General features: G+C 44.9%; 2 protein-coding genes across 4 annotated transcripts in view; both read right to left on the bottom strand.

Annotated features, from left to right (window-relative positions):
- The window catches only part of PRKRIP1 (PRKR interacting protein 1), a 34,144-nt gene extending 18,803 nt beyond the window's left edge, over positions 1-15,341 (bottom strand). For all 3 annotated transcript variants that reach the window (XM_052656636.1, XM_052656650.1, XM_052656642.1), the window contains exons 1-5: positions 15,207-15,341; positions 14,545-14,623; positions 13,658-13,758; positions 8,455-8,540; positions 7,664-7,731 (exon numbers count right to left, since the gene is read on the bottom strand). In XM_052656636.1, coding sequence (XP_052512596.1) covers positions 7,664-7,731; positions 8,455-8,540; positions 13,658-13,758; positions 14,545-14,623; positions 15,207-15,332 — 460 coding nt within the window. In that variant the 5' untranslated portion in view covers positions 15,333-15,341. The remainder of the gene's footprint in view (positions 1-7,663; positions 7,732-8,454; positions 8,541-13,657; positions 13,759-14,544; positions 14,624-15,206) is intronic.
- Positions 15,342-22,418: 7,077 nt separating this feature from the next.
- LOC128043505 (cysteine-rich protein 1-like) lies at positions 22,419-22,818 on the bottom strand. The gene has a single exon (XM_052635860.1). The coding sequence runs from the start codon at positions 22,776-22,778 to the stop codon at positions 22,545-22,547; it is 234 nt and encodes a 77-aa protein (XP_052491820.1). The 5' UTR covers positions 22,779-22,818; the 3' UTR covers positions 22,419-22,544.
- Between the last annotated feature and the right edge of the window lie 4,670 nt (positions 22,819-27,488).

Here is a 27,488-nt window from a genome sequence, read left to right as displayed (position 1 = left end):
AACAAGCCGGGATATTTCCTTCCCAGCAACAGAACCGGAACTCCTAGCCAGCTGCCCGTCACCACTGATTGGAGAGGAGCCAAGAAACGCAAGCGCTTTAGCTCCAAGTCCATCAAGAACCCAGAGGCGCACTGAAGCCACCTTGTGGCGGAACTGAGTATCACCACATTAGATTTATTAATTCCAACCACCTAGAAATCCTCCTTTCCCGCTCACAAAATGAAAAACAAGCAAGGAACTGAGAGGTGCGGGAAAGGCACACAACCGCCTTTAGGAAGTTATCCCCAGAACACTCCGCCCTGGTCGTTCGGTGAGAAGCATATACAGCCGTGCATTACTACTCATCGTTTCACAAATATGTACAGGTGCAAACTGCACAGGAAGAGTGGGGCTCACGTACTGTAACAGTGAGTTTCAAGCCTGACTGCGGCCCACAGCCTACCTGGAAACCGAAAGAAAATTTCACTAGTTACTCCAGGATATGAGGCTTTCTGATGTTTTCTAGTTTGTCTTATGCATGTTTGAAAAAAAAAAAAATCTGTAAATTCTAAGCTAACTTCATGCCCCAGTAAGTAAAGGATCACAGTCCTCAGTCTGAAAAAACACTGCACTACTACAATGCGACGTGGGTGAAGACATTTATCCTTCTGATAGAACGGGAGCTCAGGACAGGGGGAGACCCAGGGCCATTTTAATCAGGGCAGACACCCTGGGTGCAATCTATCCTCGCTGAGACTCTTAGCCTCGGGCAAATGAAAGAAAAGGGACCGGAAACTGCGTGGTGAGAGAGCGGCGAGAAAGGAGGTTAAGAAATCTCGGCTCTGGGATACTGCCACCTCTCTCCAATTCTGTAACTGATTACTAAAAAGTTACTCTGATTCCGCAGACCCATTCACAGGTTCAATAAATACAAACTCAGAGCAAAGTAACCTCAGTTTCTTGTTCCGAAAGGGTTCTTGGATTTACAGGGGAGGGAACTCCTCCTCCCCACCACACCACAAAGATGGTATCTTCATTACAGCAAGACGTGCGGCAAAGATACCAAATTGCAGAATTTCAGATCTAGGAAGAGCTTATCATTTTACATTTTAAGGGGGAAAAAAAAAATCTGCTCAAAGAGATGCTTGAGGTCAAGGTGAGCCAGAGAGAGCGCTGAGCTAAGACCCTATGGATTCCATGCTTACTCCATGACCTCGAGTGACCTCTCAGTTTCCTATCTCACCTCTCTGGGTCAGATTAAAGAAGAGGGAATCTGGCTGATTCTTGGCTGGAGAATAACTCCACCCAGGGTTTCAGTGAACAGGTCCATGCCAGCCTAGATGGAGCTCCCTGGCCCAGTCTGGCTGGCTCAGCATTTTTACCAATGACAGAAAGGGGGCATGTTTATGAAACCTGCCCATCACAACACCAGAAAGACATGGTAACGTGCTGAATCCCAGAATCAGAATTCAAAAGGACTGTGGAGACCTGAACCAACAGAGCCAGTAACACCAAGCTGAAATGTGCAAGAGCTAAATGTGAAGTCCTGTAAGTGGATTCAAAAACCCAAATAGGGCTTCCCTGGTGGTTTAGGAGTCTGCCCTGCCTGCAGGGGACACTGGTTAGATCCCTGGGCCAGGAAGACAACACAAGCTGCAGAGCAACTAAGCTCACACACCACAACTCCTGAGCCTGTGCTCCGGAGCCTGCAGTCGCAGCTACTGAGCCCGCCCACCGTAAGAGAAGCCACCACGGTGAGAAGCCTGTGCACCGCAACTGGAGAAAGCTCACGCACAGCAACGAAGACCCAGCACAACCAAAAAAGAAAAAAACCACACTCCCAAAACAAATGGAGGGTGGGTTCCAGGTAACGCAGAGCAAGCCCATTTGACTGTTTCTCCACTGAACACTGCTTATAGCACCAGGACAGAATGCATGGACTCTGAAAGATAAGCAGCATGGGAGAAGAGACTGGAATACAAAGTGCCACTGGAACAATACTGCATTTCCTGTTTTTTCCTTTCTTCTCTCCAGTATCCCTCGGCCTGGACTCGGGGTGACCCAATACACAGAAGCGGAGACTGGGCACAGAGAGTTTGGAGAGAAGCCTTCGAGTTCCAGTTCAAGGAGTAAGAAGCTGGGTTCCCAATGTTCAGAGGGAGGGGAAACGCTTCTGTCTTTTCTCGCTCTGCCAGCATCAGGAGGGCCACAGTGACTGTGGTGGCACTGGGGGCTTGCTGCACAAAAACTGGAAGGAGGGGGGCCTTTCTCTCTGATCAGAGGAGCCGTGGTCCTGAGACGGCCAGGCAAACTGTTACTTTTCTTCCTCGTCCTCCCACCACAGCCCTGGATGCAGGGCAACTGTACGAAGCATGTGGCAGAGTAGGTAACTAGAGCCCCGACTTTCTGGCTGGAGATCTGAAAAGGGGAGCTCCAGGGAACCAGGAACTACCAGGGAGGTCACGGAGAGATTAGAAGAGACATCATAAAGTCGTTTATGAACTCCTGGGGTCGCCCTGACAGCACATGCATGGATCTGGCCCTAATCATCCTGCCGAGCACTTTGAGAACCGAACTCAACTCAACCCTGACTGGCCACTGGGTGGCACCCGCAGGACACATCTGGAGAGCACAGCTAAAGCTTTAAAAACCCTGGTTCCTGGAGCCACAATCCACAGGAGGCCGATCAGAATCTGTGTCCTGAACACAACCAGGATGACTGTCTGCTAAAACAAACATCAGCAAGATCAGAGTCTCATAAGATTCAAAATGTCGAGGATCCACAGAAAATTACTCGGTATGTGGAGAGTCAGGAAAATCTCAACTTGAACAGGGGAAGACAACAAATGCTAATGTCAAGATAACCCAGATGCTGGAACTACCAAACACTTCAAAGTACCCACTGAAACATTTTTCCAAGAAGAGTGAAGAATCTTGAAACAAATGGAAAGATAGAAAATTGCAGCAAAGAAAAAGTATAAAGAATCGAATGGAAATAAAAACTTTTCTGAAAAACGTAATTCACTGGATTGACTCAACAGTGGATTGGAAATGACACACAGGGAAGAGGCAGCTCAAGGTCAGATCAACAGGAACTATCCAATATGAACAAAGAAAAAAAAAAAAAAAGGTTGGAAAAAATCCCAAATTTGACAAAGACACGTGCTTACCAATGACTCACATAGCTCAGTGAACTCTAAACGCAACTCCTGGACAAATCCAAGGAAATACATGTCAAACACATCGTAATCAAATTCCTGACACCTAAGGATATTGAAAGCAGCCAGGAAAAAACAATGATAGGAAAACAATCTGAATAACTACTTTTTAAAAAAAAATTAGAAATGGAGGCCAGAGGAATTGGAGCAGCATTTCGAAAGTACTGAAATAAACACCTGCCAACCCAATATTCTTATCCAGGGAGAATGTCCCCATGGGAACAAGGGTGAAAAAAAGATAGACACCTATGAAGAACAGCTAAGATAATTCATAGCCAGCAGACCTATTCTCAATGAATGGCTTACAAGGAGTTCTTCTGACAGAAGGAAAAGAGGACAGAAAGACTGACAGAAAGAAGTCTGGAACGTGAGGAACAAAGAAGAAGCAACAGAAATGGCAACTATCTGGTCACAATTCAAGACTATTCTCCTCCTGAGTCTGAAATATATTTGATGATTGAAAATAAAAGATAGTAATAAAAATAGCTCTGCTTCATAAAAACAGAACATGATCCAGCAACTTCACTTCTGGGTATTTATCTGAAGAAAATGAAAACACTAGTTCAAAATGATATATGCATCCCAATGTTCAATGTAGCATTATTTACAAAGCCAAGATACGGAAGCAACCTAGGTGTCCACTGACAGATGAATGAAGAAAGAAAATGTCTGCGGATGCTCGCGCGCACACACATACAAGCAACCTAGGTGTTCACTGACAGATGAACAGAGAATGCAGACTGGTACACCTGTCCACTGACAGGTGTCCACACACAAACACAGGAATATTACTCAGCCATAAAAAAAGGAATGAAATCCTGCCATTTGCAAGAAGATGGAAGAACCTAGAGGGTATTATGCTAAGCGAAATAAGTCAGATGAAGAAAGACAAATACGCATGTTTTCACTTATATGTGGGATCTAAATTTGCTTAAACCAGAAACAGACTCCACTGATACAGAAAAAAACTAGTGGGTGCCAGAGAGGAGGAGGATGGAAGAAAGGGCAAAACAGGTGAAGGGATACCAAGAGGTACAAAAGATCAGTTACATAATAAATAAGTCACAATGATGGAATGTATGGCATAGGAAATATAACCAAAGATATGATAATAACTATGGTGCAAAATCTAGGATAATATCAAGTCACTATGTTCTACGACTAAAACTGAAATAATATTGTAAGTCAACTATATGTCAACTTAGAAAAAATAGTAACGTTATCTGAAGGGGTTTTCAGTGTATGGAGATATAATGCCTAAGACAACTGTAATATAGGGACTAAAGAGATCTATGCACACTCGACGTAAAGTGGTGAAAGGCTGATTCTAAGCAGATTGTGAAAGCAGAATGAACAGAGTAAGCTCTAGAGGAAAAACTAAAAGGCTGTAAAAGGGAAATAGTTAAACACACAATGGATAGAATAACGTTCAAATAAATCCAAAAGATGACAGGAAAGGAGAAACAGAAACAAACAAACAAAGAGAATTTAAACAAAGTGGCAGCCCTAAAATCCAAACATTATCAAAAAATACAGAGACTGTCAAAATGGATTAAAAACATGACCCACATATCTGATAGCTAAAGGAAACATATTTCAAATACAGGTAGGTTAAAATTTACACAGATGGTAGCACTTTCAGAAGGGACCTCTTAAAATCTGCTCCTCCATAAAAGTAGCAGTGTTGTTGAGAACACTGACAACAATCGTCAGAATCAACTTTTTCAGAACTCTAGAAATGTTCCCTGGATGGTTTGATTTAAAAAATAGTTGAATTTTGGTAAGAACAGCAAGTTTTGTGGTTGTTTTAACTTGTCCTCTTCCCTACTCCTCCTCCCCAGATCCAAGGAAGCCTCTCAATCAACAGCCTCCTAATCACAGTAGCTGTGAAGAGCCACAAGTAGCCCCTGGTGGGAGTTCCTCCAAAGTCCCATACCCAGAGCACTGTCCGTATTTGACCTGTCTGGCAGCTCCCTGGAAACTTCCACTCCCAAGGCTTGTCTTCATTCAATCTGACTCAGTGAGAACAGCCTTTCCGAAAGGTATTTGTCAGAAACCATCAGTGGCAACTGTTTAACATCATAGCTGGCTGAGGCAGTGGTAACAGTTGAAACAAACAAGAAACTGACCAAAAGTAAAAGAGGAAAAGCTGGTAATCTAGAAGGCTGAGTCCCACATGACTGAGAGACTTCACTTTCACTTTTCACTTTCATGCACTGGAGAAGGAAATGGCAACCCACTCCGGTGTTCTTGCCTGGAGAATTCAGGCAAGAATTCAGCCTGGTGGGCTGCCATCTATGGGGTTGCACAGAGTCGGACACAACTGAACTGACTTAGCAGCAGAAGGCTATATGTGTGTACACAGCTGTGCACAAGTCTAAGAGAGACAAGCGATGGCCCTAATCTCACCTCTGGCTAACCTTGAGGCTCTGTGCAAGGTGAAGGCTAAGGCAAAGCTGTAAACTGCCTGCCAGAATGCTGACGACATGCTCCAACACACACAGAATAGGCCCTTGGCAAGTATCAGGTTCAAAGCATTTCAGGAAATCTCTAATCTTCAGCTGACCACTAAGCTAACCAAGCAAAGACTTCAGCTGCCACATACAACAAAGAATATAAGCTTAGTTAGTTAGTTCAGGAAGTTCACTGAACACATAAACAGCAGTAAAGACAACAAGCAGCAAAAACAGCAAGTCCTGGGGAGGGAAGGTCAGATTACCCAGAGCCAAGGAGATCTTTTCATGTCTCAATATACTGGGGTCCAAGCCATAGTACCTTCTTCAACAGAACATGAGACGGGCACCTGTGCCCAACCCTCCTGGCCTTGGACCAAGTATGCCCACATTCCTCTGTGTGTAGGGGCTGGGGAAGGACAGGGGACATGATGAGGCAGTTTACTTGAGGGATGAGGTCCGAGCCATCACATTTTTGGCACTGTAAAATAACTTCTCAGAAATGGTGGGCAGCAGGCTAAAATCATGTCATATATAGCGTGTCACATGGTGGTGATTTAGTCACTAACTTGTCTGACTCTGTGACCTCATGGACTGTACCCCACCAGGCTCCTCTGTCCATGGGATTTTCCAGGCAAGAATACTGGAGTGGGTTGGCATTTCCTTCTCCAGGGGATCTTCCCCACCTAGGGACTGAACCTGGGTCTCCTGCATTGCAGGCGGATTCTTAATGAACTGAGCCACCAGGGAAGCCCATTATAGTACATTTACAACCCTTAAGAAAACTGGCCCTAGAAGGGGCTGCTCATATTTCAATATGTCAACCCAGGTCTGATTTTATCTTAACAAAAATCACAACTGTCCAATCAGGAAACGTGTCTAGTCAATCATAGTATAGCCCCCAATTCAGTAAAGTGGTGATCAGTTGTCATTTTTTGGGTCTCTTAGCCTCCTTGATCCTTCCCATCTGGGACCTCTCTCTAATTCTTAGCCCAGGGGCTCCCAAAGAAGTGACTGGCACCGCTGGCCTTGTGATGGGTTCAGAAGTAGGGAGGCCTGTGGAATACTGAGACATTACTCACCCCCTGCTACTCCTTGTAACAAAACCTCAATTCTGTCTAGGGTGGCAATGTACCATCCATCCAGTGATGGATCACGATAGGTTAAGGATAGTTGTGACAGTTCTGTTTTCTATTCATCTAGCCTGATGACATCAAGTGACCTGGTACTGACCAGTGAGATATAAAGTAATACCTGATGGGCACTTCCGGGGGATTATATGCTCTCCAGTTAAAAAAACAAAACCAGACAAGTGCCACTTCTTTTCCCTCTTCTTTCTGCTTTAAACCTAAGTATGATGCCAGGAACTGCAGCAGCCACCTCATGCCCCCAGGATCAAGGTCAAAAGAACGGCAGGGATGCTGAGCTTGATAGTACTGACCTGCTCAACCACACTACTACCAGATTTCTTGCTATGTGAGAAAAAATAACTCCTCCTTGCTTAACTACTGCTAGTTGAGTTTTCTATTTCTTGTGGCCAAAAGCATTCTTAACTGACTTGCTGAATGACTCAATAAGAGCCAGGGAGACACAAAAACACTTTTGCTGGAGACACTCCCTCAGTCTTTCCTACTGGACAAGAATGAGCCAGGGTGCAGCCTGGAGCAGCTGCAGCTACTTTAGAACCGTCAGGAGGAAATGAGCCCCCCTCAGGACAGGGAGCCAGGGGACAGAAAGACAGTCAATGCCAATAACATCAGTGCTCCTTTACAAGCCAGGCCTGAAAGGAGGTCTGTGCAGGACTAAACACGAGCCAGGATCTTTTCTTTTTGGCTTAAACCAGCTTGCCTTTCTGACACTTGAAAATTAAATGAGTCAAAACTAACAGAAACAAGCCCTCATCTCTTCAGAGGCCAGCCAACCAGCTCCAAACTCTAAAACCTCATTCTTGACAGGTCAACCACTGTGACCAGCCCTGAGAAGGGTCACAAAAGGAAAGTGGGCACTACTCACCTTCACGTTGCTTCTTCTGTTCAAGTTTCATCTTCTTTGCCAGTAATTTCTTCTCTTTTAACTTCTGGCTACAAATGTAAAATAAATACACTAATTCTTTAACTACCCATTTTATATTTTAGAAACTAAACATCTACTTATAGAACCTTCAGCGATTTAGACACTACACAAATGCTACAATAAAATGAAAGTACTTCTGCATGACTCTGCCACTCCAACATCATCAACCTGCATCCTTCATGAATCAAGATCAAATTCTTTGCAGTCCTGAGGTGATTAAAGCAATCCAGAGATATTGATACTAGCGATACTTCTTCATTCCAAGATATTTAGGGACTACTTTTAGAATCCTGCTCACCTAACAGTTGAGGGAGTATTTATTAAAATACAGACACACATGCAGCCTGTATATAGTCACTTAGGGAGGTTATAGGCCCTCCTTTCAGGGAGAGGCTAACTGTGACGTTTGCTCATAGCAACTTACTAAACCTTTCATTAAAATACAGACATAGAGGAGACACAGAAATCCACGCCATCACTGAAGTGCTGACCCCCAAGCCTTGGAAAATCTGTAGCAAGCTGGGGGTGGGGGGCAGTAAATGAACTGATCTCTCCCCAGGAAGAAAAGTCATTTCTCTACTGGGGTGCGCCACTGTAGGTTTTAACACCCAAGACCTCAACAGGCCAAGCAGGTGAACTTTTGACCACAAGAAGGATTTGTTCGCCAACCATCTATTTTTACATTTCCTGCCCCAAGTCTCACTAGCTATGGGATGCCACAAAGCTCTCACCGCTTTTTCCGACGCTTTGCAGTCTGCTCCTCTGCAGCAATTTTATTCCTTTCCAGTCTCTTCTGAAACTCTGCATCCAATTTTTGCTGCAAAAAGCCACATCACTTAGACAAACTCTGGCATGACATGAAAACTCTACAAGTCACACCACTGGGGGAGCTATAGACACAGCCAGATCTCTGGGGCCACTTTAAGAAGTTGCCCAACAGGCGGGGCAGGAAGTCAACATATAGGTCTCTGACACTGAAGCGACTCAGGTCATTAAGAATCCATTCATGCCCAAGTGAACTGAGACACAGAAGGTGAGAGACACACTGTGCATCTGGAAGGCAGAGGCGGCACTACCGGCTCTTTCTCACTAGGGCCTTGGAAAATGTTACACCGTGATTTAAAATAAATATGTATTTGATTTTTGTCTACTTTTTTGACACATAGCTCCTAAAACTCTTATAAATTTCCTATTTAAGAGCCACAGGGGGATCTTTTACGATAATATTTAGTTTTGTTGCCAGTTTCTTAACTCCAGATATAAAGCTCCAGAAATAAAGACGAAATGGGTTTTTTTTGTTATTTATAACCAGCCCCTTTCAACTACAGGAGTGTATGAGTGACTCTGGAAAAGCCCCTAAGAACAGGGCTGGTTGCCACGGGAACTTTCTGCCCCGCCTCCTTGACTTTCAGGGAGCGGAGAGGGGCTGAAGCTTGAACTAATCACCAATGGCCAAATGATTTAACCATGTCCACACAGGGAAGCCCCCAATCCCAAAGGGTGCGTGCGGAGAGCTCCTGGGCTGGTGAGGGTATGGAGGAGCAGAGCTCCTGTTCCTTCTCCCTGCACCTTCTTCCGTCTGGCTCTCCCCGAGTTCCAGTCTTTCATAATACGCTGGAAACTAGTGGTGAGATACTGTACTGAGTTCCATCAGCCTCTCCAAGCAAATTAATGGCGCCTTGAGGAGGGGGACATAGGAGCCTCTGACTTACAGCCAGTCGGTCAGCACAGATGACAATGGAGACGTGCAGCAGGCCTTTGAAGCTGGGGGTGGGAGACAATCTTGTAGGACTGAGTCCTTAGCTTTTGAGACCTGAAGTTATCTCCACATGGGTAGTGTGCGAATTGAGTTAAACTGTAGGACACACGCCTGGTGCCACAGAACTGCTTGGTGTGGGGAAAATTCCCATAGAGTCAGTGACAAGAAGTGTCAGAAATGTACTAAGAGTACTCAGAGTAAGGAGGCACACAAGAGAGTGTTTTTTCTTCAGAGACAGTGACCACAGTTCACCAGCTGGAGTGGCCAGAGGGCTGGGACCATGGAACTTTTAAGTCCTGACTACTTACAGTTATTGACGGACAGATTCTAAGGCAGCATAACATGCCATTACTTATACATACATGTGCTACATATGTATATGTGAGTACATATATACATACATACATACACCCCTTGTATTATTTCTTCCTAGCAGCTATACCTGTTTCTAAGCCTCAGTTTCCACATCTATAAAATGGGGGAATAGTAATTCTTCCTTTTCCGAGCCTTTAGGAAGAACAATGAACTGCAATAACCTAAAGGCAAACACTATAAAAATATCTTCAGATAAAACAGTGTCACCTCTACTTCTGGTAGTTACAGCCATAAAGGTCAGGGGTGGGGGGTGTTCAAAAAGGGAGCCAGCAGCGGAAGAGGTGGCTTCATCACCTCTGCTCGTCTGCACTGCCAGGGCTGGGTGGTTCTGCTGAGACTGACGCAGAAACTCTCTTCCAGAGCAGAATTATGAAATAAAAAAGAAATGTCTCCTTACAAGAAAGGAATCAGCGTCTTTTTTTGTCCATGCTACGCAGCTTGTATGATCTTAGTGCCCCAACCAGGGACTTAACCCGTGGCCCTTGGCAGTGAAAGTTCAAGTCTATTAAAATTGACTCACTGGACTGCCAGAGAATTCCCAGAACTTCAATTAGAGTTCAACTAGAAAGCAATGCCTTCAAGCTAAAAGGACTTGGTCTGTTTAGAAGCTGAGCTGTGAATGTCTGAAGCAGCTGCACTTTCCAAGGGACCAAGACAGAGCCCCCGCTGGCTGCTGGCCCTGGTGAGGGCTCCAGGAGGAGTCAGATGTGCTCTGTCCATAGCGGGGACACTCTTATCAGTCACTGTGGAAGGTAAGGATTCTCTTGCATCTCTCTTTCCTTCTAATCTCAGAGCCTATCCTTCACCATGTGAAAATAAGTTTGCAACTATGTGGATTCAAGGTTTGTAAAACATTTTTCTGTATTTTCTGAGTTGTTAATCAATACATAAAACTTCGACTAACTGATGGCACTTGAGACAACTGTGCTCTATCTCCTGCCCTCTAAAGTAGTTTAAAAAAAAGTGCTCGTTACTGTCAAGATATTAAGAAGAGGTGGCAAGAATACAAAGAAGAACTGTACAAAAACGATCTTCACGACCCAGATAATCACGATGGTGTGATCCTCACCTAGAGCCAGACATCCTGAAATGTGAAGTCAAGTGGGCCTTAGGAAACATCACTACGAACAAAGCTAATGGAGGTGATGGAATTCCAGTTGAGCTATGTTTCAAATCCTAAAAGATGATGCTGTGAAAGTGCTGCACTCAATACGCCAGCAAATTTGGGAAACTCAGCAGTGGACACAGGACTGGAAAAGGTCAGCTTTCATTCCAATCCGAAAGAAAGGCAATGCCAAAGAATGCTCAAACTACCGCACAATTACTCATCTCACACGCTAGTAATGCTCAAAATTCTCCAAGCCAGGCTGCAGCAATACATGAACCGTGAACTTCCAAATCTTCAAGCTCGTTTTAGAAAAGGCAGAGGAACCAGAGATCAAATTGCCAACATCTGCTAGATCACTGAAAAAGCAGAGAGTTCCAGAAAAACATTTACTTCTGCTTTACTGACTATGCCAAAGCTTTTGACTATGTGGATCACAATAAACTGTGGAAAATTCTGAAAGAGGTGGGAACACCAGATCACCTGACCTGCCTCCTGAGAAATCTGTATGCAGGTCAGGAAGCAACAGTCAGAACTGGACATGGAACAACAGACTGGTTCCAAATAGGAAAAGGAGTACATCAAGGCTGTATATTGTCACCCTGCTTATGTAACTTATATGCTGTACATCATGAGAAATGGTGGGCTGGATGAAGCACAAGCTAGAATCAAGATTGCCGGCAGAAATATCAATAACTTCAGATATGCTGATGACACCACCCTTATGGCAGAAAATGAAGAACTAAGAAGCCTCTTGATGAAAGTGAAAGAGGAGAGTGAAAAAGTTGGCTTAAAGCTCAATATTCAGAAAACTAAGATCATGGAATCTGGTCCTATCACTTCATGGCAAATAGATGGGGAAACAGTAGATGACTTTATTTTTTTGGGCTTCAAAATCACTGCAGATGGTGACTGCAGCCATGAAATTAAAAGATGCTTACTCGTTAGAAGGAAAAGTTATGACCAACCTAGACAGAATATTAAAAAGCAGAGACATTACTTTGCCAACAAAGGTTCATTTAGTCAAGGCTATGGTTTTTAAAGTAGTCACATATGGATGTGAGAGTTGGACTATAAAGAAAGCTGAGTGCCAAAGAATTGATGCTTTTGAACTGTGGTGTTGGAGAAGACTCTCGAGAGTTCTTGGACTGCAAGGAGATCCAACCAGTCCATCCTAAAGGAGATCAGTCCTGAGTGTTCATTGGAAGGACTGATGTTGAAGCTGAAACTCCAATACTTCAGCCACCTGATGGGAAGAGCTGACTCACTAGAAAAGACCCTAATGCTGGGAAAGGTTGAAGGTGGGAGAAGGGGCTGACAAAGGATGAGATGGTTGGATGGCATCACTGACTCAATGGACATGAGTTTGAGCAAGCTCTAGGAGTTGGTGATGGACAGTGAAGCCTGGCGTGCTGCAGTCCATGGGATCACAAAGAGTCAGATACGACTGACCGACTGAACTAAGTGCCTATACACAGAGTTTTGCAATTCTTGACAGTGCAAAGCCATCAGTGACCTGGCAAAGCTGTGTCACAAGTCACCTGAAACTAATTACTGGAGATGAGCAGTAGCTGGAGAACCACCAACAGCTGGGGGCTGAGTTAAGGGCTGGAGGACACACAGATACCAGGTGAAAACCACCACGGCAATTATCCCATTCTGCTCGAAAATCATAAAGGTACTTTTTCAAACGATTCTGACCAGGCCAATAAATATGTAAAGGATCACTATAGTCAAAATACTTTAAAAAAAAAAAATCTTTGAACAAATGTAGTGAGACGTGTGAAATCTCCATAGATGGTCACCGAGAGATACAAAAAGATACAAACAAGAAAGACAACGTTTCTAGAGAAGATGACTAAACACTCTGACATCCATTCTCATTCAAGTTAAGCTGCAGACTCAATTTAAATCTAGTATAAAATCAAGCAAGATTTCTGGTGTGGATAAAATAACTCCAAAACCCAATTCCAAAAAGAAAACAAGTGAAATGTCCAAGAGAATATTTCTTAAGAGCAATAGGAGAGAGGTTTCTGTCCTTTGCCATCAAGCAATGGAAAATTTAAGAGTTCTTACAGTACAATTTCTAAAACAATTCTCAATTCTTAACTTAAAAATTTTATTTATTTTTGCCACGTCCCGCCTTGGAGGCTTGTGGGAGTCTTAGTTGAGATCAGGGATTGAACCCAGGCCACAGCAGTGAAAGTGCTGAATCCTAACCACTAGACCACCAGAAACTCACAGATATTCTCAATTCTTAATCAATTATTATGTGTCATGAAGGAAAACTCAAAGAGGCAAAAACACTCGAAAGCACAGTACTCACACCAGACACACAGCTAACTGGAATTACAGGCATTCTGCCAAAAGGAGAGAAAATTATAGAGAAATAATAACTCCAGTGATGTGAGAGCCTGCCTCCTATTCCATGGCAAATGGCCTGGCGGGGACAGGGGACCCCGCTGGGCTCTCTACCACCTGGCAGACGCCCTCCCCTCACTCACTTCCTAGTGTGAGCACCCTGCTGTGCTGGGTGGACTCTACTTGACATCTGTTTCTCGTGCTGACTTCAGAAGGCAGCCCTCACTCAAGCCACACCCGGGTGTATCTACTCTTCTTCAATGGCTTATTTTCCTCAGGTTTCAGTGCACATGGCCTAAACCCCAGGCTTCAGGCAGCCTCCTGGCTCACTAACCTTCTCAGCCATGGCATCCATGTAGTCCTGGCGCTGGTACTCTCTCCGGCGCAGATGCCTGTACACATGGAATTCTCCGCTGCCGGCCCCAGCGCTTGAACCTAGAGCCAGGACAGTCCAGAGCTCTTGATGGGATCCAGTTACCAACACAGGCTACCGTTAATCAAAGCAGACCAAAGACAGATACCAGAAGTGATGGAAGGGATCAAGCCTGCCGTATTCCCCACTGTATCCCAGAACCTAGCACAGTGGCTGGCATACTGTAGGTATCATTAAATACTTGTTGCATGAATGCTGAATGTGAAGTCCCTAAAAATTCCACTCTCAAACAGTATTAACAGAACAGCAGATTAAGGTTCAGAGAGCAGAAACCTTAAAGAGAGTCTGTGACCTTTCCCCTCCCCGAGCAGAGGATTTCACATGATATGCTAGGAATCTATTGAGTTGAAAAGATGCCATGATCTATAAAAAGTAAGTTTCAAACAGTATGTGCAGAACAACCACATTTTTGTGAAAACATTTTTTCTGAAGCACCAGTGGTTTTGACTATAAAGAGGTTTCCAAGGCTGTATCAAATGTTACAAGTAGAACCATGGAACTACAGGTGGTTCTAATTTTTTTACACCTGTTCTTTACTCCTCTTTAGAACTGTGTTAATTTACAATCCAACAAAATAAAAACTATTCCACTTGAAAAAAAACAAGATATCATTAAAAAGTAAAGAAGATTCTCTAATGCCAAACCAAAGCCAATAATATCCCTTCATTGTAACAGTAAAATATTGGAACTCCCCACCCCCAAGGGGATATAATTAACAAAAACTAGAGGTTTTATACTTACACTTTAAAAACTGTATTTACACACACATACACACACAAAGACATTACCCATTACATCTCGGACAAATTCTGGGGGAGGTCGAGGTGCCCATTCACTCATTTTTTCTGGAATTGGAACTGCTTTGTCCTGCAACATTTAAACATGAAAATATTTGTTATGTATAAACCGGCTGACAAAGTGACGTCTTTTACAACCAAAATCCTTTAACTGAATAGTGAAGTAAGGCTGCTTTGTTTCTTGGGCCCAAAGCTGAGTTTATTTTCTCCCATCTGGCTTTACTTCATCCTGTATATTCGGGTCCTATCACAGCCCACAGCCTTGTTAGGGCTAAACTCAACTTTCCAGGGTAGAACTCAGAACGTCAATCATTATCTATCGCTGGAGACCTCCAACCCCCAGGTCGCTCGGCCAATGCCTAACACTTAATGTTCTTTAGAATGAATTATTGTGCTAACCCAAGGACTCCATCTTTCCTGTCTAAGGCTTCCTTTTACACGAAGTTAAAGAGTCTTCAAGCACAGGAAGCCAGTCCGCAGCAGAAAGCTCACTGTCTCCGGCTAGCCTATTCCTTCCCAAGGTCTGACCCTGGACTTTGGCTCCTGAGTTCCCGCGTTCAGAGACGGGGGAAGAGGGCCCGCGAGCGCCCGGAGACGCCGGAAGGGAAGGGCTTTGGGACTCGGGAGGGCCGTCAGCCCGCGCCTCGTCTCACCGGGTTCTTCATGAGCCGTTCCAACTTGAGCTTCTGCTCCTCCGCGGCATTCTTGGGGATGATGAGCGCCTGCGGCTCCTTCTTGGGCCTCGGCGGTCTCACGGAGGAGGCGGCCGAGCTCGCCATGACAGCTGCCTTCCCTGACGGGCGGCGCCGCGCGTGCGTGACGACAGAGTCGCGCGCCAGTGACGCAAGCGCGGTCTCCTAGGTGGGCGCGGCCGGAGCGGAGTTGCCCGCCGGAAGCAGGCTGCTGAATATTCATGAGCTCGAGGCCCGGGTGGGTTATTTTGATTAAAGCGGCTTCATTTCTTTTCCCTGTTTCTGAGCAGATCAGCGCAGCGAACGCCCGCGTTCCTGGGGGAGAGGTGGCCCTGTGTGCTCGAGGGTCTGGCCCCCGCCGAACTCTGCAATCCCGGCGCGAGTTGTGGCTTCGCCCGCCACCCTGCTAACTCTCTCGGCACCCCCAACCCCCGCCCCTGGGCCTTTGTTCCTTAGGTCTGGTCCACTCCCTCTGCGGTTTCTGATGATCTGTTTAAGACAAAACTGACGTCAGTGTGTGCTCCCGGAGGACTGGGGCCATATCTCTTTTGTCCGCCTCCAATTACTCTGCGCCTGGCACCCAGCAAATACACCTCGGTCGAGTGAACGGGCCTTTCCTACGAGAAAGAGGAGCGCTGCCTCTTGCATCTGGGAGCTGGCCTGGCACTCACAGATAGACCTTGGGATTCTCCTGTTGGACATAGAAAATTTCCTAAACACCACTGTCGTGCAAAGCCATTCTGGGGCCATGATGTCGCGAGGCATAAACAAGACTGCTCCGTAATCACATTTAAAGTCGGATGAAAACAAGAATATCGTTGGAACAAGAAAAAGACCAAACGTTTCCCCTCTTCTGACAAATATGAGTAACCGCTGCTTCTTTATCCGGTTAGACTTCCGCTTTAAATACTTAAGGCTTTCAATCATAAAATTGTCCCCGATTCCTAACATCTATTCCAGAGTAAAAGCCCACTTGCTCAAATCCGCCCCCAAATCACTTAACCCAGGCCCAAATTCCATGCTAAGCCTTTTTAACCACCTCCCCACAGTTCTTTTTTGGCCACTAGCGCAGCTTGCAGGCTTTTAGTTCCCTGACCAAGGATCAAACTCTAGTGTGGAGTCCCAACCACTGGACCGCCAGGGAATCCCCTAAACACTCTCATACTGAGGTAAATGCAGTCTTCCTTCTCAAACTGAGCCGATAAACCCAATCTGTTCAACTATAGGTGTGTTCCTGGTTGGTGTTTAGTTGCTAAGTCATGCCTGACTCTTTGCAACCCCATGGATTGTAGCCCTCCAGGCTCCTCTGTCCATGGGATTCTCCAGGCAAAAATACTGAAGTGGGTTGCCATGCCCTCCCTTTAGGGGATCTTCCCAACCCAGGGATCGAACTAGCACCTCTTACATCTCTTACACTGGCTGGAGGGTTCTTTACTACTACCACCTGGGAAGCCCCACACCCTGCTTGGTGTGGCTTAAATGTTACCTCCTCTAGGAAGCCTTCTCTGATTGCCCCCACCCAGCCCCCTCCTCCAGGCAGTCAGTTGCTCCCTTCCTGGTGCTCCCCCTGCTCCAAGTCCTGATGGCTGGCATGTGGCAGTCACAGGGTGTCCTCACTATCTGTCTACCTAGAAGTCTGGGGAGAGGGTTGTGCCAGAAACCCAGCATCTAATTCTGGCTTAGAGTGGTGCTTTTAGAATGCTTGCAGAACACAGGAATGAGGGAGAGAGAAAGGAAAGGAGTCTGAAAAAGTAAAGAATGAATGAATATGCAATTGAGATAACTAGTGATGGATGGATGAGTGAATGAGGAAGTTAGTATGAGAAAGAATGAATGAACACTCAGTAGAGAAATGGATCCTCCGTGAATGAAAGCGCACACCACAGTAGATGAACAGTTACAGAGCTAAGAGGGCAGCCATCTCCCTGACACCTCCAGCTCAGGGTCTGGCCCAGAGCTGGTGCTTGGCAGACAGCTGCTGGCTGGAAGTTAAGTGAATGAAATAAATGAATGCACAAAGGTAGGGGAGAGAGGGTTAAGGCATGTAGGTAATAGCAACCTCAATGTCTAAGCCTAGTCTAAGTGTTTTGACATGTTTGTCATCCTGATAAGGACTGAGAGGGCCTAGAAGGGCAAGAGACCAACTCAGGGTCACCCAGACTCAAACCCAGCTTGGCTGGCCCCTATGAGGGCCTGAGTGACCTCACGAGTCATGGATAGATGGACCAAGGCTCCCCAGCAGACCCTGGTGGGGCCCTCCAGTTCAGTTCAGTTCAGTCGCTCAGTCGTGTCCGACTCTTTGCGACCCCATGAACCGCAGCACGCCAGGCCTCCCTGTCCATCACCAACTCCCAGAGTTCACTCAGATTCATGTCCATCGAGTCAGTGATGCCATCCAGCCATCTCATCCTCTGTCGTCCCCTTCTCCTCCTGCCCCCAATCCCTCCCAGCATCAAAGTCTTTTCCAATGAGTCAACTCTTCGCATGAGGTGGCCAAAGTACTGGAGTTTCAGCTTTAGCATCATTCCTTCCAAAGAAATCCCAGGGCTGATCTCCTTCAGAATGGACTGGTTGGATCTCCTTGCAGTCCAAGGGACTCTCAAGAGTCTTCTCCAACACCACAGTTCAAAAGCACCAATTCTTCAGCACTCAGCCTTCTTCACCCTCCTAATGCTGAAGCCAGATTTGAGGTCTTCTCTGTGGGAGGAAAGAGTGTCTGCCCATCCTCACTCCTCACCAGCTGTCCCACAAGAGTGGACTCAGCCTCTCAGTGACACCCTCTGTCTACCACCAGAGGGCAGCAAAGCTTTACCCAGCCCCACATGCTCCCGGGACCCCGAGGCACCAGAACTGGGCCCAGAGAGGTTGAGTAACTTGCCCAAGGTTGCAGTAAATGATGGAGCTGGGATAATCACAATGAGTCTGACCTCAAAGCCAAAGTTCTTAATTATTATTATGCCATAAAGCCACTACATAACCCAATTCGTTGGCTTAAATTCTTTATGCGATGGGTCCTGCTTCCTCCCTGCAGCCCGCCTCCTCTCTCCCTTCTCTGTCGCCTAGGGCCCCCATAGCACCCAGACAAGATTCTTTGGCTCCTCCTTTGGCCTCATTCCATGCACACAGGTCACCACCCAGGGGCAGGGCAGACCTATGCAGAGAACAGAAGTTCGGGTGCAATCAGAGCACAGTGAGATAGGGAGGCTTGGACATCCCCTCCCGTACTGGGGCTCTGGGTAGCAGCTGAGCTTGCATGAGCTTTTCTTGGAAGTTTTCCACTGTGTGCTGATGCATATGGGCTTCCCAGGTGGCGCTAATGCTAAAGAACCCGCCTGCCAATGCAAGAGATCTAAGAGACAAGGGTTTGATCCCTGGGTCGGGAAGATCCCCTGGAGGAGGGCATGGTGACCCACTCCAGTATTCTTGCTGGGAGAATCCCATGGATAGAGGGGCCTGGCAGGCTACAGTCTGTGAGGTCGCAAAGAGTAAGACATGACTGAAGCAACTGAGCACGCGTGCACCCACATGCAGCTTGGGTCAACTAACACTCTCTATATTGCATCCGTTCCTTGAAGCTGCAGCGGAGTGGGAAAGGGCCACGAGAGGGACCTGATCATTCTCCCTGCTGAATTCCTTGTGGAGACACCTCTGTCTCACTGGCAGGTAAAGATGTTCTTGGACCAGGAAAGTGACTCACTCCTCTCCAGCTCCTTGCCAGCCCCAGAAAGAGCAGTAGAGCCTGTTCCCTTTTCCTCAAGAACCTCCCACCCAGCTTCATGAGGAACACTGGCCATCAGTCATGAGGTCTGAATCTGCTGTTCCCTCTTCACCTCCAATGGTTGAAATGTCACCCTCCCTGCCCCATGAGACATTTCAGCCTGTCTCGCAGCCATACAGACCACAAGAGCTTGAAGCACAGAAACTTTGGTTTAAATCCTGGATCTAGGGACTTTCCTGGTGGTCCAGTGGCTAAGACTATGCTCCCAAAGAAGGAGGCCTGGGTTCAATCCCTGGTCAGGGAACTAGATCCCACGTGCCACAACTAAGAGTTTGCATACTGCAGCTAAGACCTGGTGTAGCCGAATGAAAAAAAAAAAAAAATCCTGGATCTGCCATTTACAGTTTTTTGACCCTGAGTGAGTCATCAACCTTTCTGAGTTTTAATTCATTATCTCTAAGATGGGAATTATTACACTCATCTAATGGGATGAGTTAAGGGCTAATGAAGATCAAATCTGTGAACAGGACAGGAGCTGGAATCCTTGACAAGGCCAGCCACCTGGGTCCAGCGCCCTGTTTCCCAGGACTCTCCAGAGCTGGCTCCACCAGCGATTTCTTTTTCTGGGGTCCTCACTCTCTCCCACTCCAGTACTCTTGCCTGGAAAATCCCATGGACGGAGGAGCCTCGTGGGCTGCAGTCCATGGGGTCGTGAAGAGTCGGACATGACTGAGCGACTTCACTTTCACTTTTCACTTTCATGCATTGGAGAAGGAAATGGCAACCCACTCCAGTGTTTTTGCCTGGAGAATCCCAGGGGCAGGGGAGCCTGGTGGACTGCCATCTGTGGGGTCGCACAGAGTCAGACATTACTGAAGCAACTTAGCAGCAGCAGTGCTCTCTCTCCTTCAACATAAAAACATGCTCCATCTCCCCGGAGTCTACATCCTTCTCCATGTGCTCTCCTTTCTCTATCACAAAACTGCTTTCCAAAAATTTGTCATAAAGATAAAAAAACAGTCTTAAGACAGAGAACCGAGTAGTTACCATGTATCCATTATCTAACTTTAATAGTAATTCCCTAGTATCAACTAACACCCAATTTTTAAAATGTCTCAATTGTCTCATAATTTTTTTAAAACCATTGGATTATTCTCATTAGTTCTCATGTCTTATCTTACCTACATCAGTTCTCCTTCCCCTTTTCTTCTTCATGACAATTATTTGTTGAAGAAACAATATTTTTTCCTATAGAATTTCTCAGTTTGGGATTTGGACAACTACTTTTTTTTTTAAAGTATCTTTTCACATATCCTTCTATAGCCTTATCATCATCATTATTTTCTTGGGGGCAGTAAACTCAGTTAGATCTAGAGACTGGATTTAAATTCAGATTCACTTTTGTTGGCTTGTTTGCCTCGCAGGAGGTGCTGTGTTCTTTCCTCTGTCTGACCTGAGGATCCCCACTGTGACTGGCTGTTCTGCTTTTAGTCAGGTTAGGATTGATTGGGGGTTAGAAGTCGGCAGTATAATCCATCCATTATAAAGTTCCAAAAACCTGACCTAATGGTTTTTTGCAGCCTATAATGGTTGTTCCTGGATCCATTATTTCACTGAGTGCTACAAAACAGTCAACTTCTAATTTCAGCATTCTTTATGCATTTTTAAGCTGGTATTTTTCTCCAAAGAACTTCCCTCATCACCCATTATCCTGTATAGGAGATGCTATTGACACCACATCTCTTTGGCCTCCCTCTGCGTTTACCATACGCGCTGACAGCTGCCCATCTCAAACACCCATGTCTTTCTGCTTCTTTGGATATAGCATCAGTTGCCAAGAATCTCACCTGAGGTGGATCACTTATGTTGTTGCCTTAGATCTTGAAGGATATGAAATAAATGAGTATGATATGAGTTGTAGAGTTGGCTGGTTTTTCTTTACTGCCCTAGAAAATCTGGAAGACAACAGACTCAGGGCAGCCAATGGAACCTCGCACCGAAAGGCTTGCCCACCTGGCAGCACCTAAAGAGACTCTCATTTCCTGTATCTGGAGGAAAGTCTATGTGGAAAAACAGACCCAGCAGGAGAGGATAGAAAGAAGGCACCAAAGTAACATTCGAAGAGATGATGACTGAGAAATTTCTAAGATTAATGAAAGACCCGAATTCACATATTCAAGAAGCTCAGTAAATCCTAAGCAGGATAAATACCAAAACACCATACTTAGGCATTCCAGAATCAAACTTCTGAAAGTCAAAGGTATAGAGAGAAAAATCTAAAATATCCACAGGAAAAAAATACATTAAATTCAGGGGAATAGCAACAACAATGGCTTAATTCTTAAGAGTAATTATAGAAACCAGAACAAAGGGAATGATGTGTTTAAGGTGCTGAAAGGAGCAGCCCTTGCTAACCTAGCCATCTATGGCTAGTGAAAATATTCTGTAAAAACTAAGGCAAACTAAAATAGATAGCCAGTGGGAATTTGCTGTCTGACACGGAGAGCTTTACCTGGTGCTCTGTGACAACCAACAGGGGTGGGAGGGAGTCTCAAGAGGGAGGCGATATATGTGTACTGACTCGTGCTGAAATATGCCAGAAACCAATAAGACACTGTAAAGCAATTATGCTTCAATCAAAAATAAAATATTTTAAAAAACGAGGGCAATTTTTTTTAGACAAACAAAAGCTGAGAGACTTTGTCTCCAATAGATCTGCACTAAAAGCCTACCACCTCCCCCTGCCCCACAAGGCAGAAGGAACATATTTCACAGCTAGTTTGGAACTTTAGGAAGGAAGGAAGAAACCTGGAATGTACAAATAAATGGAGAAAATTTTAAAATTATGGAAAACAGTATGGCAATTCCTCTAACAATTAAACATAGAATCCCCATAGTATCCTGCAATTCAACTTCTAGATATATACCTAAAAGCATCAAGAGCAGGGATTGGACAGATACCTGAACATCAACACTGCACTCATAGCAGCTCTTATTAACAACATACAAAAGGTGGAAACCATCCAAACATCTAGTGGCAGATGAATGGATAAACAAAGGTGGTATACATGCAGCCGACTGTTGTTCAGCCTTAAAAAAGGAGGTTCTGACACATGCTGCAACATGGGCAAACCTTAAAGACACTATGCTAAGTGAGACATAAGGCAGACACAAAGACAAGCATCGCCTGCTTCCCTCGGCCAAGGTACTTAGGAGTCAAATCCACAGAGACATGACGGTGCTGGGCGGGTGGGGCGGGGGAGGGAATGAGGAGGTTAAGTGTTAAAAAAAATTTTTTTTTTAAATTGATGGTGGTATTGGTTGCACAACAAATATGTAGTTAATGCCACTAAACTGTATACTTAAACATGGTTAAAGCAGTATATCTAATGTCTTGTATATTTTCCCAGATAAAAGTTTTATTTTATTTTTTTAATTTTTTATTTTTTCCAAGTGTCCACCTTTATTGAGGGCATGGGGGTCTAGAGGGGAGCCCCAGGTACCTGTGGAGAAACGCCTGCCATCAGCCTGGAGGGCAGCAGCCCAGCGGGCAGCTGGAGATGGGTCTCCAAAACCTGGGTTTACTTGAAAGTGTGGCTCTCGGCTCCGCCACGCCCAAAGCCTTTGGGTCCGAACATGGCTGCGTAGCAGGGGTGGTTGCAGTAGGGCTTGCCTTCATGCTCGGCATGACCCCCGGAGGTCAGCGTCTTCCCACACTTCTCACACTTGAGGCAAGGCCGATGCCGGTCCTTCCCCAGGGAAGTCACCCGCTCAGCAAAATACACCTCCTTGTTGCACTTGGGGCACTTGGGCATGGTGGCACCGGATCGGGGCAGATAGCCAGGCGGGAGCAGACCGGAGCGCTGGACTCGATAAAACAGTTTTAAAGGCTACTGTTTAGGGCAACAATAATTACAGGGTATACTGAGGTTTCTAATTCACTTAGAAGTAAACTATACAACATCACAGAAGGTTGAGGGAAGAGGTATAAACGGAACTGTACAATTGTCAATTTCTTACATCTTTCCTGAAGTTGCAAAATGCAAATTTAAGGTAGATTATAATGAAGTAAAAGGCATACTGTAATCTTGAGATTAACCATTTGAAAAAAAATGTATAAAAAGGTATAATTAAAATGTCATAGAGGTGATAAACCAATACTAAAAATAATTCTTACTTATCCAAAAGATTAAATAAAGGAAAGGAAGAACAAAAAAATCAGCTGGAACAAATGGAAAACAACTAGCAAGATGATAGATACGATCTCTGAAAGACAGAGATTGCCTGACTGTTAAAAAAAAAAAAAAATCAACAACAAACCAACTGTATGTTTCTCAACAAGTGACACACTTCAAGTATAAGGACATAGAAAAACTGAAAACATTAAGACAAAAAAAAGGTATACCCTACAAATACCAACTATAACAGAGCAAGGGTGACCCTATTAATAACAAAGTAGATTGTACAGAGTACTATCAGAGATAAAGAGGGTCATTTCTTAATGATAAATTCACCAGAATGACACAACAAACCTAAATGGATGATGAGTCTAATAACAGAGCTTCAAAGTACAGGGAGAAAAAAAACCTGGCAGAACTAAAAGGAGAAACAGGCAAACCCACAATCACATTTGGACGTTTTAACACTGCTGCCTTGGCAGTTAGTAAAAATAAAGAAATAAACACAGACAAAAGCATTAATGAGTATATAGAAGATGTGAGCAATACTCACAATTAACTTGACCTAATTGACATTTATAGAACATTCCAGCCAAGAACAGCAGGATGCATATTCTTGTCAAGTGTGCATGGGACAGTCACCAAGAGAGACCTTGTACTTGGGTCATAAAACAAGTCTCAATACATTTCAAAAGACTGAAATCATTCCAGACATATTTTCTGACCACAGTGGGATTAGAGTTTAAGGTGGTTTCAACTTACATCTATTGTGAAATAATCACTGCAAAATTTAATTAGCATCCATCATCTCATACGGAGACTAAATAGAGTTCCCTCGTCACTCTAAACCACAGGACACAGCCCCAGTTCAGACTGGGTTACAACGCAACCTCAAACTCACTAAGTATCAAGCAAGGTTGACAGATTTGGCCAGTAAAGAAATACACCGTTTTATTTTTAATTTACTTTGGCATGCTGTGTGCGAGGTTCGCAGCATCTCAGCTCCCTGACCAAGGATCGAACCCAGGCCCCCTGCAGTGGAAGCACAGAGCCCTAACCGTTGGGCAACCAGGGAATTTCCGAAACAAATCTTTTTCAATTCAGACAGTTCATCATGTGCATCGAGAGCAAAAGCAAGATCAGTCAAGGTGGCAGCTTCCCGTGACCCTTCTTCAAAAGGATGACCCCAAAACAAGAGATGACAATGTAACATGAGGGGTGGGGCACCCTGACAGCCAGGAGTCATTTCCGTGTAGTTTGATAACCTGCAGCTGTACCCTAAGACGTGCGAGGCAGAAAGCCTCCTATGTCATTAGAGCCCAGGAGGAAACGAGAAAAAGGCCTTCCTGCAAGAGGGAGAGGAAGCCCCTCCATAAGCTCCCTAAGTTGTCATGTTCTGGGAGGACCGCAGGGGGTCCTGCCAAGGTTGAGGGCAGCTGTGGTTAAGTCTTGCCTACATGACCCAGGTAGAGATGCACGTGGTAGCCAGGGCCACGTGGAGGAAATATTTCCCTTTCAGGGTTAAGACTTCTCTTCTTTCCCCAGCTAAGGCTGGAGGCAGGAGAGAGCCTTGAGTCCAGGGAGGCGATTGTGGGTGGATTCTGTCCTCTTGCTTTCTAGTTACTGTCTTGATCCTGGTGGGGGCCGAGAGACAGAGGAGGGAAGGTGACGAGGCGGTTCCTACCTAGCTGGATGCCTCAGCGTTCTCTCAGCCTGGCCAAAGTCTAGAGAGGGCTCCTCCTGCGGGCACTTGCTTGTATGCTTCAGAGGACCAAATATTGAGTCTTTCTGAGGCATCTCCTGCCACGTGATCTAAAGAAACTCCAGACATGCCGACTCCTCTGTCCGGAGGTCGCAGACAGCTTAAAAGACGTTTCCAGACCTGAGGTGGAGAACCAGTCACCCTTTCTCAGCTGCAAGGGGCCAAGTGGAAAGCACCATGCCCCAACGTGCCTCCTTGGAAGGAACTCAGCACACCTGTAGCTCCTTTTCTCCTTTTCCCTCCTCTCAACTCTTCCACGTGCTCAAAATAGGGGCGTGGATTCAGGAGACACAGAATCAGCCAATGAACATTTATTAATCTTTCCAAAGAACCAGCTTTTGGTTTCATTGATTTTTCTGTATTGATTTCCTCTTTGATCTTTATTATTTCTATTTTTTTTTCCTGTTTGCTTTAGATTTAATTTGCTGTGCTTTTCCTGGTTTCTTAAAACTGAAGCTGAAAAAAAAAATTGAAGCTGAGATCGTTGATTTCAGACCTCTCTTCTTTTCTAAAGATAGACATTTAGTGCTGTAAATGTCTCCTGGGATACTGTTAGAGCAGCATCCCACACCTTCTAATGTTGTGCTTTCATTTTCATTCAGTTGGAAACACTCTCTAGGGCTTCCCTGGGAGTTCAGTGGTTAAGATTAGCCTTGCAGTGCTGGGGACACCCGGTAGATCCCTGGTCTGGGAAGATCCCACCTGCCTCGGGGCACCTAAGCCTGAGCCACACAACTACTGAGCCTGCGCTCTAGAGCCTGTGAGCCAGAGCTACTGAAGCCCGAGCACCCTAGAGCCCGCGCTCCACGGGAGGGGCCACCACAGGAGAAGCCCGCACACCGCAATCAAGAGTAGCCCCTGCTCAATGCAACTAGAGACAGACCCAGCAACAAAGACCCAGCACAGCCCCAAACAGCTAACTAAATAATTATAAAGAAAAAACACTCTCTAATTTCCTTTTTGACTTACCCTTTGATGTATTTAGGAGTGTGTGATTTAACTTCCAAACATGTGGGGATTCTCCAAGGAGCTTTCTGTTACTGATTTCTTATTTAACTCCATGTGGTCCGTGTATATGCCTTGAATCCTCTCGATTTTATTGGGACTTGCTTCACGGGCCAGATTATGATCTATCTTGGTAAATGGCCACTGTGCACTTGAGAGACTTCGTCTTCTTTTGTTGTTGAGTGGAATATTCGACACGCGTCCATGAGGTCAAGTCAGCTGATGGTGTTTTTAAGTCTTGCTATTCCTGTTGCTTTTCTGCCTATTTTTCTATCAACTATTGAGTAGTACTGAAATCTCTGACTACAGTTTATGAATACCCATTTCTCCTTGTACTTCTCCTAGTTTTTGTTTTAGGTATTTTGAATCTCTATTGTTAGTATACATAATTGTTTAGGATTGTTATGCCCTCTTGATTAACTGACCCATTTATGATTACGAAATGATTTTCGTGGTCCTTGGTAAATATTCTTTACTCTAAAGCCTATTTTATATGATATTAATATCGCCACTTCAGTTACCTTTTGATTAGTGACAGCATAGCATATCATTTTCTTTCCTTTTACTTTTATCCTATCTCTGTCCTGGTTAAACAACAGCTTCCCATTCTTTCCACTCCCAGGGCCTGGTGTCCCACTCTCTGCCTCTCTGCATTTGCCTGTTCTAGGCACCTCATATGCTTTCTGAATCTTTACTTCCTTTGAAGAGTTGGAGTATTATTCATGTTAATTCTTCTTTGAATGTTTGGTAGAATTCATCATTGAAGCTATCTGGTTTTGGACTTTCCTTAGTTGAGGGGTTTTTGATTACTGATGCAATCTCTTCATTAGTTACAGGCCTGCTGAATATTTCTGTTTTGTCTTGTGTCACTTGAGGCAATTTGTGTATTTCAATAAATTTGTCCATTTCTCTTGGATTATTTAGTTTCTTGCCACATAGTTGTCCATGGGCTTCCCAGGTGGCAACAGTGGTAAAGAATCCACCTGCCGATGCAGGAGACACAAAAGACTTGGGTTGGTCCCTGGGTTGGGAAGATCCCCTGGAGAAGGAAATGGCAACCCACTCCAGAATTCTTGGACAATTCGATGGACAGAGGTGTCAGGTGGGCTACAGTCCACGGGGTCACAGGGTTGGACACAACTGAGTAAACAGCCACGTAATTGTTCATAATATTCTCTTACAAAATTTTTCACAATAAAGTCAATAGTAACGTCTCCACTTTTATTTCTAATTTTAGTTTTTTTTTTCGTTTCCTTTGCCAGTCTGGTTAAAGGTTTGCCAAATTTGTTGATCTTTTCAAAGAACTGACTTTTTAATTCCATCAATTTTCTCTACATTTTCCCTTCATTTTTTGCAAAATATTCTTGCTGGGTATAGAATTCTAGGTTGACAGTTTTAAAGATGGTAATCTACTGTCATTTTGCTTGCATTATTTCCAAGGAGAACACTATTGTCCAAGGAAAAACAGGTAATATGTCTCTTTTCTCTGCTTTTAAGATTTTCTCCTTATCCCTGACTTTAAGCAATTTGCATATGATATGTCTTGATATAATTTTCTTAATGTTTCTTGCACTTAGGGT

Source organism: Budorcas taxicolor, chromosome 2 (genome assembly GCF_023091745.1).
Source record: "Budorcas taxicolor isolate Tak-1 chromosome 2, Takin1.1, whole genome shotgun sequence".
Lineage (NCBI taxonomy): Eukaryota > Metazoa > Chordata > Mammalia > Artiodactyla > Bovidae > Budorcas > Budorcas taxicolor.
Note: the sequence above shows the minus strand (reverse complement) of the source record. Positions and strands in the feature narration are given on the sequence as shown.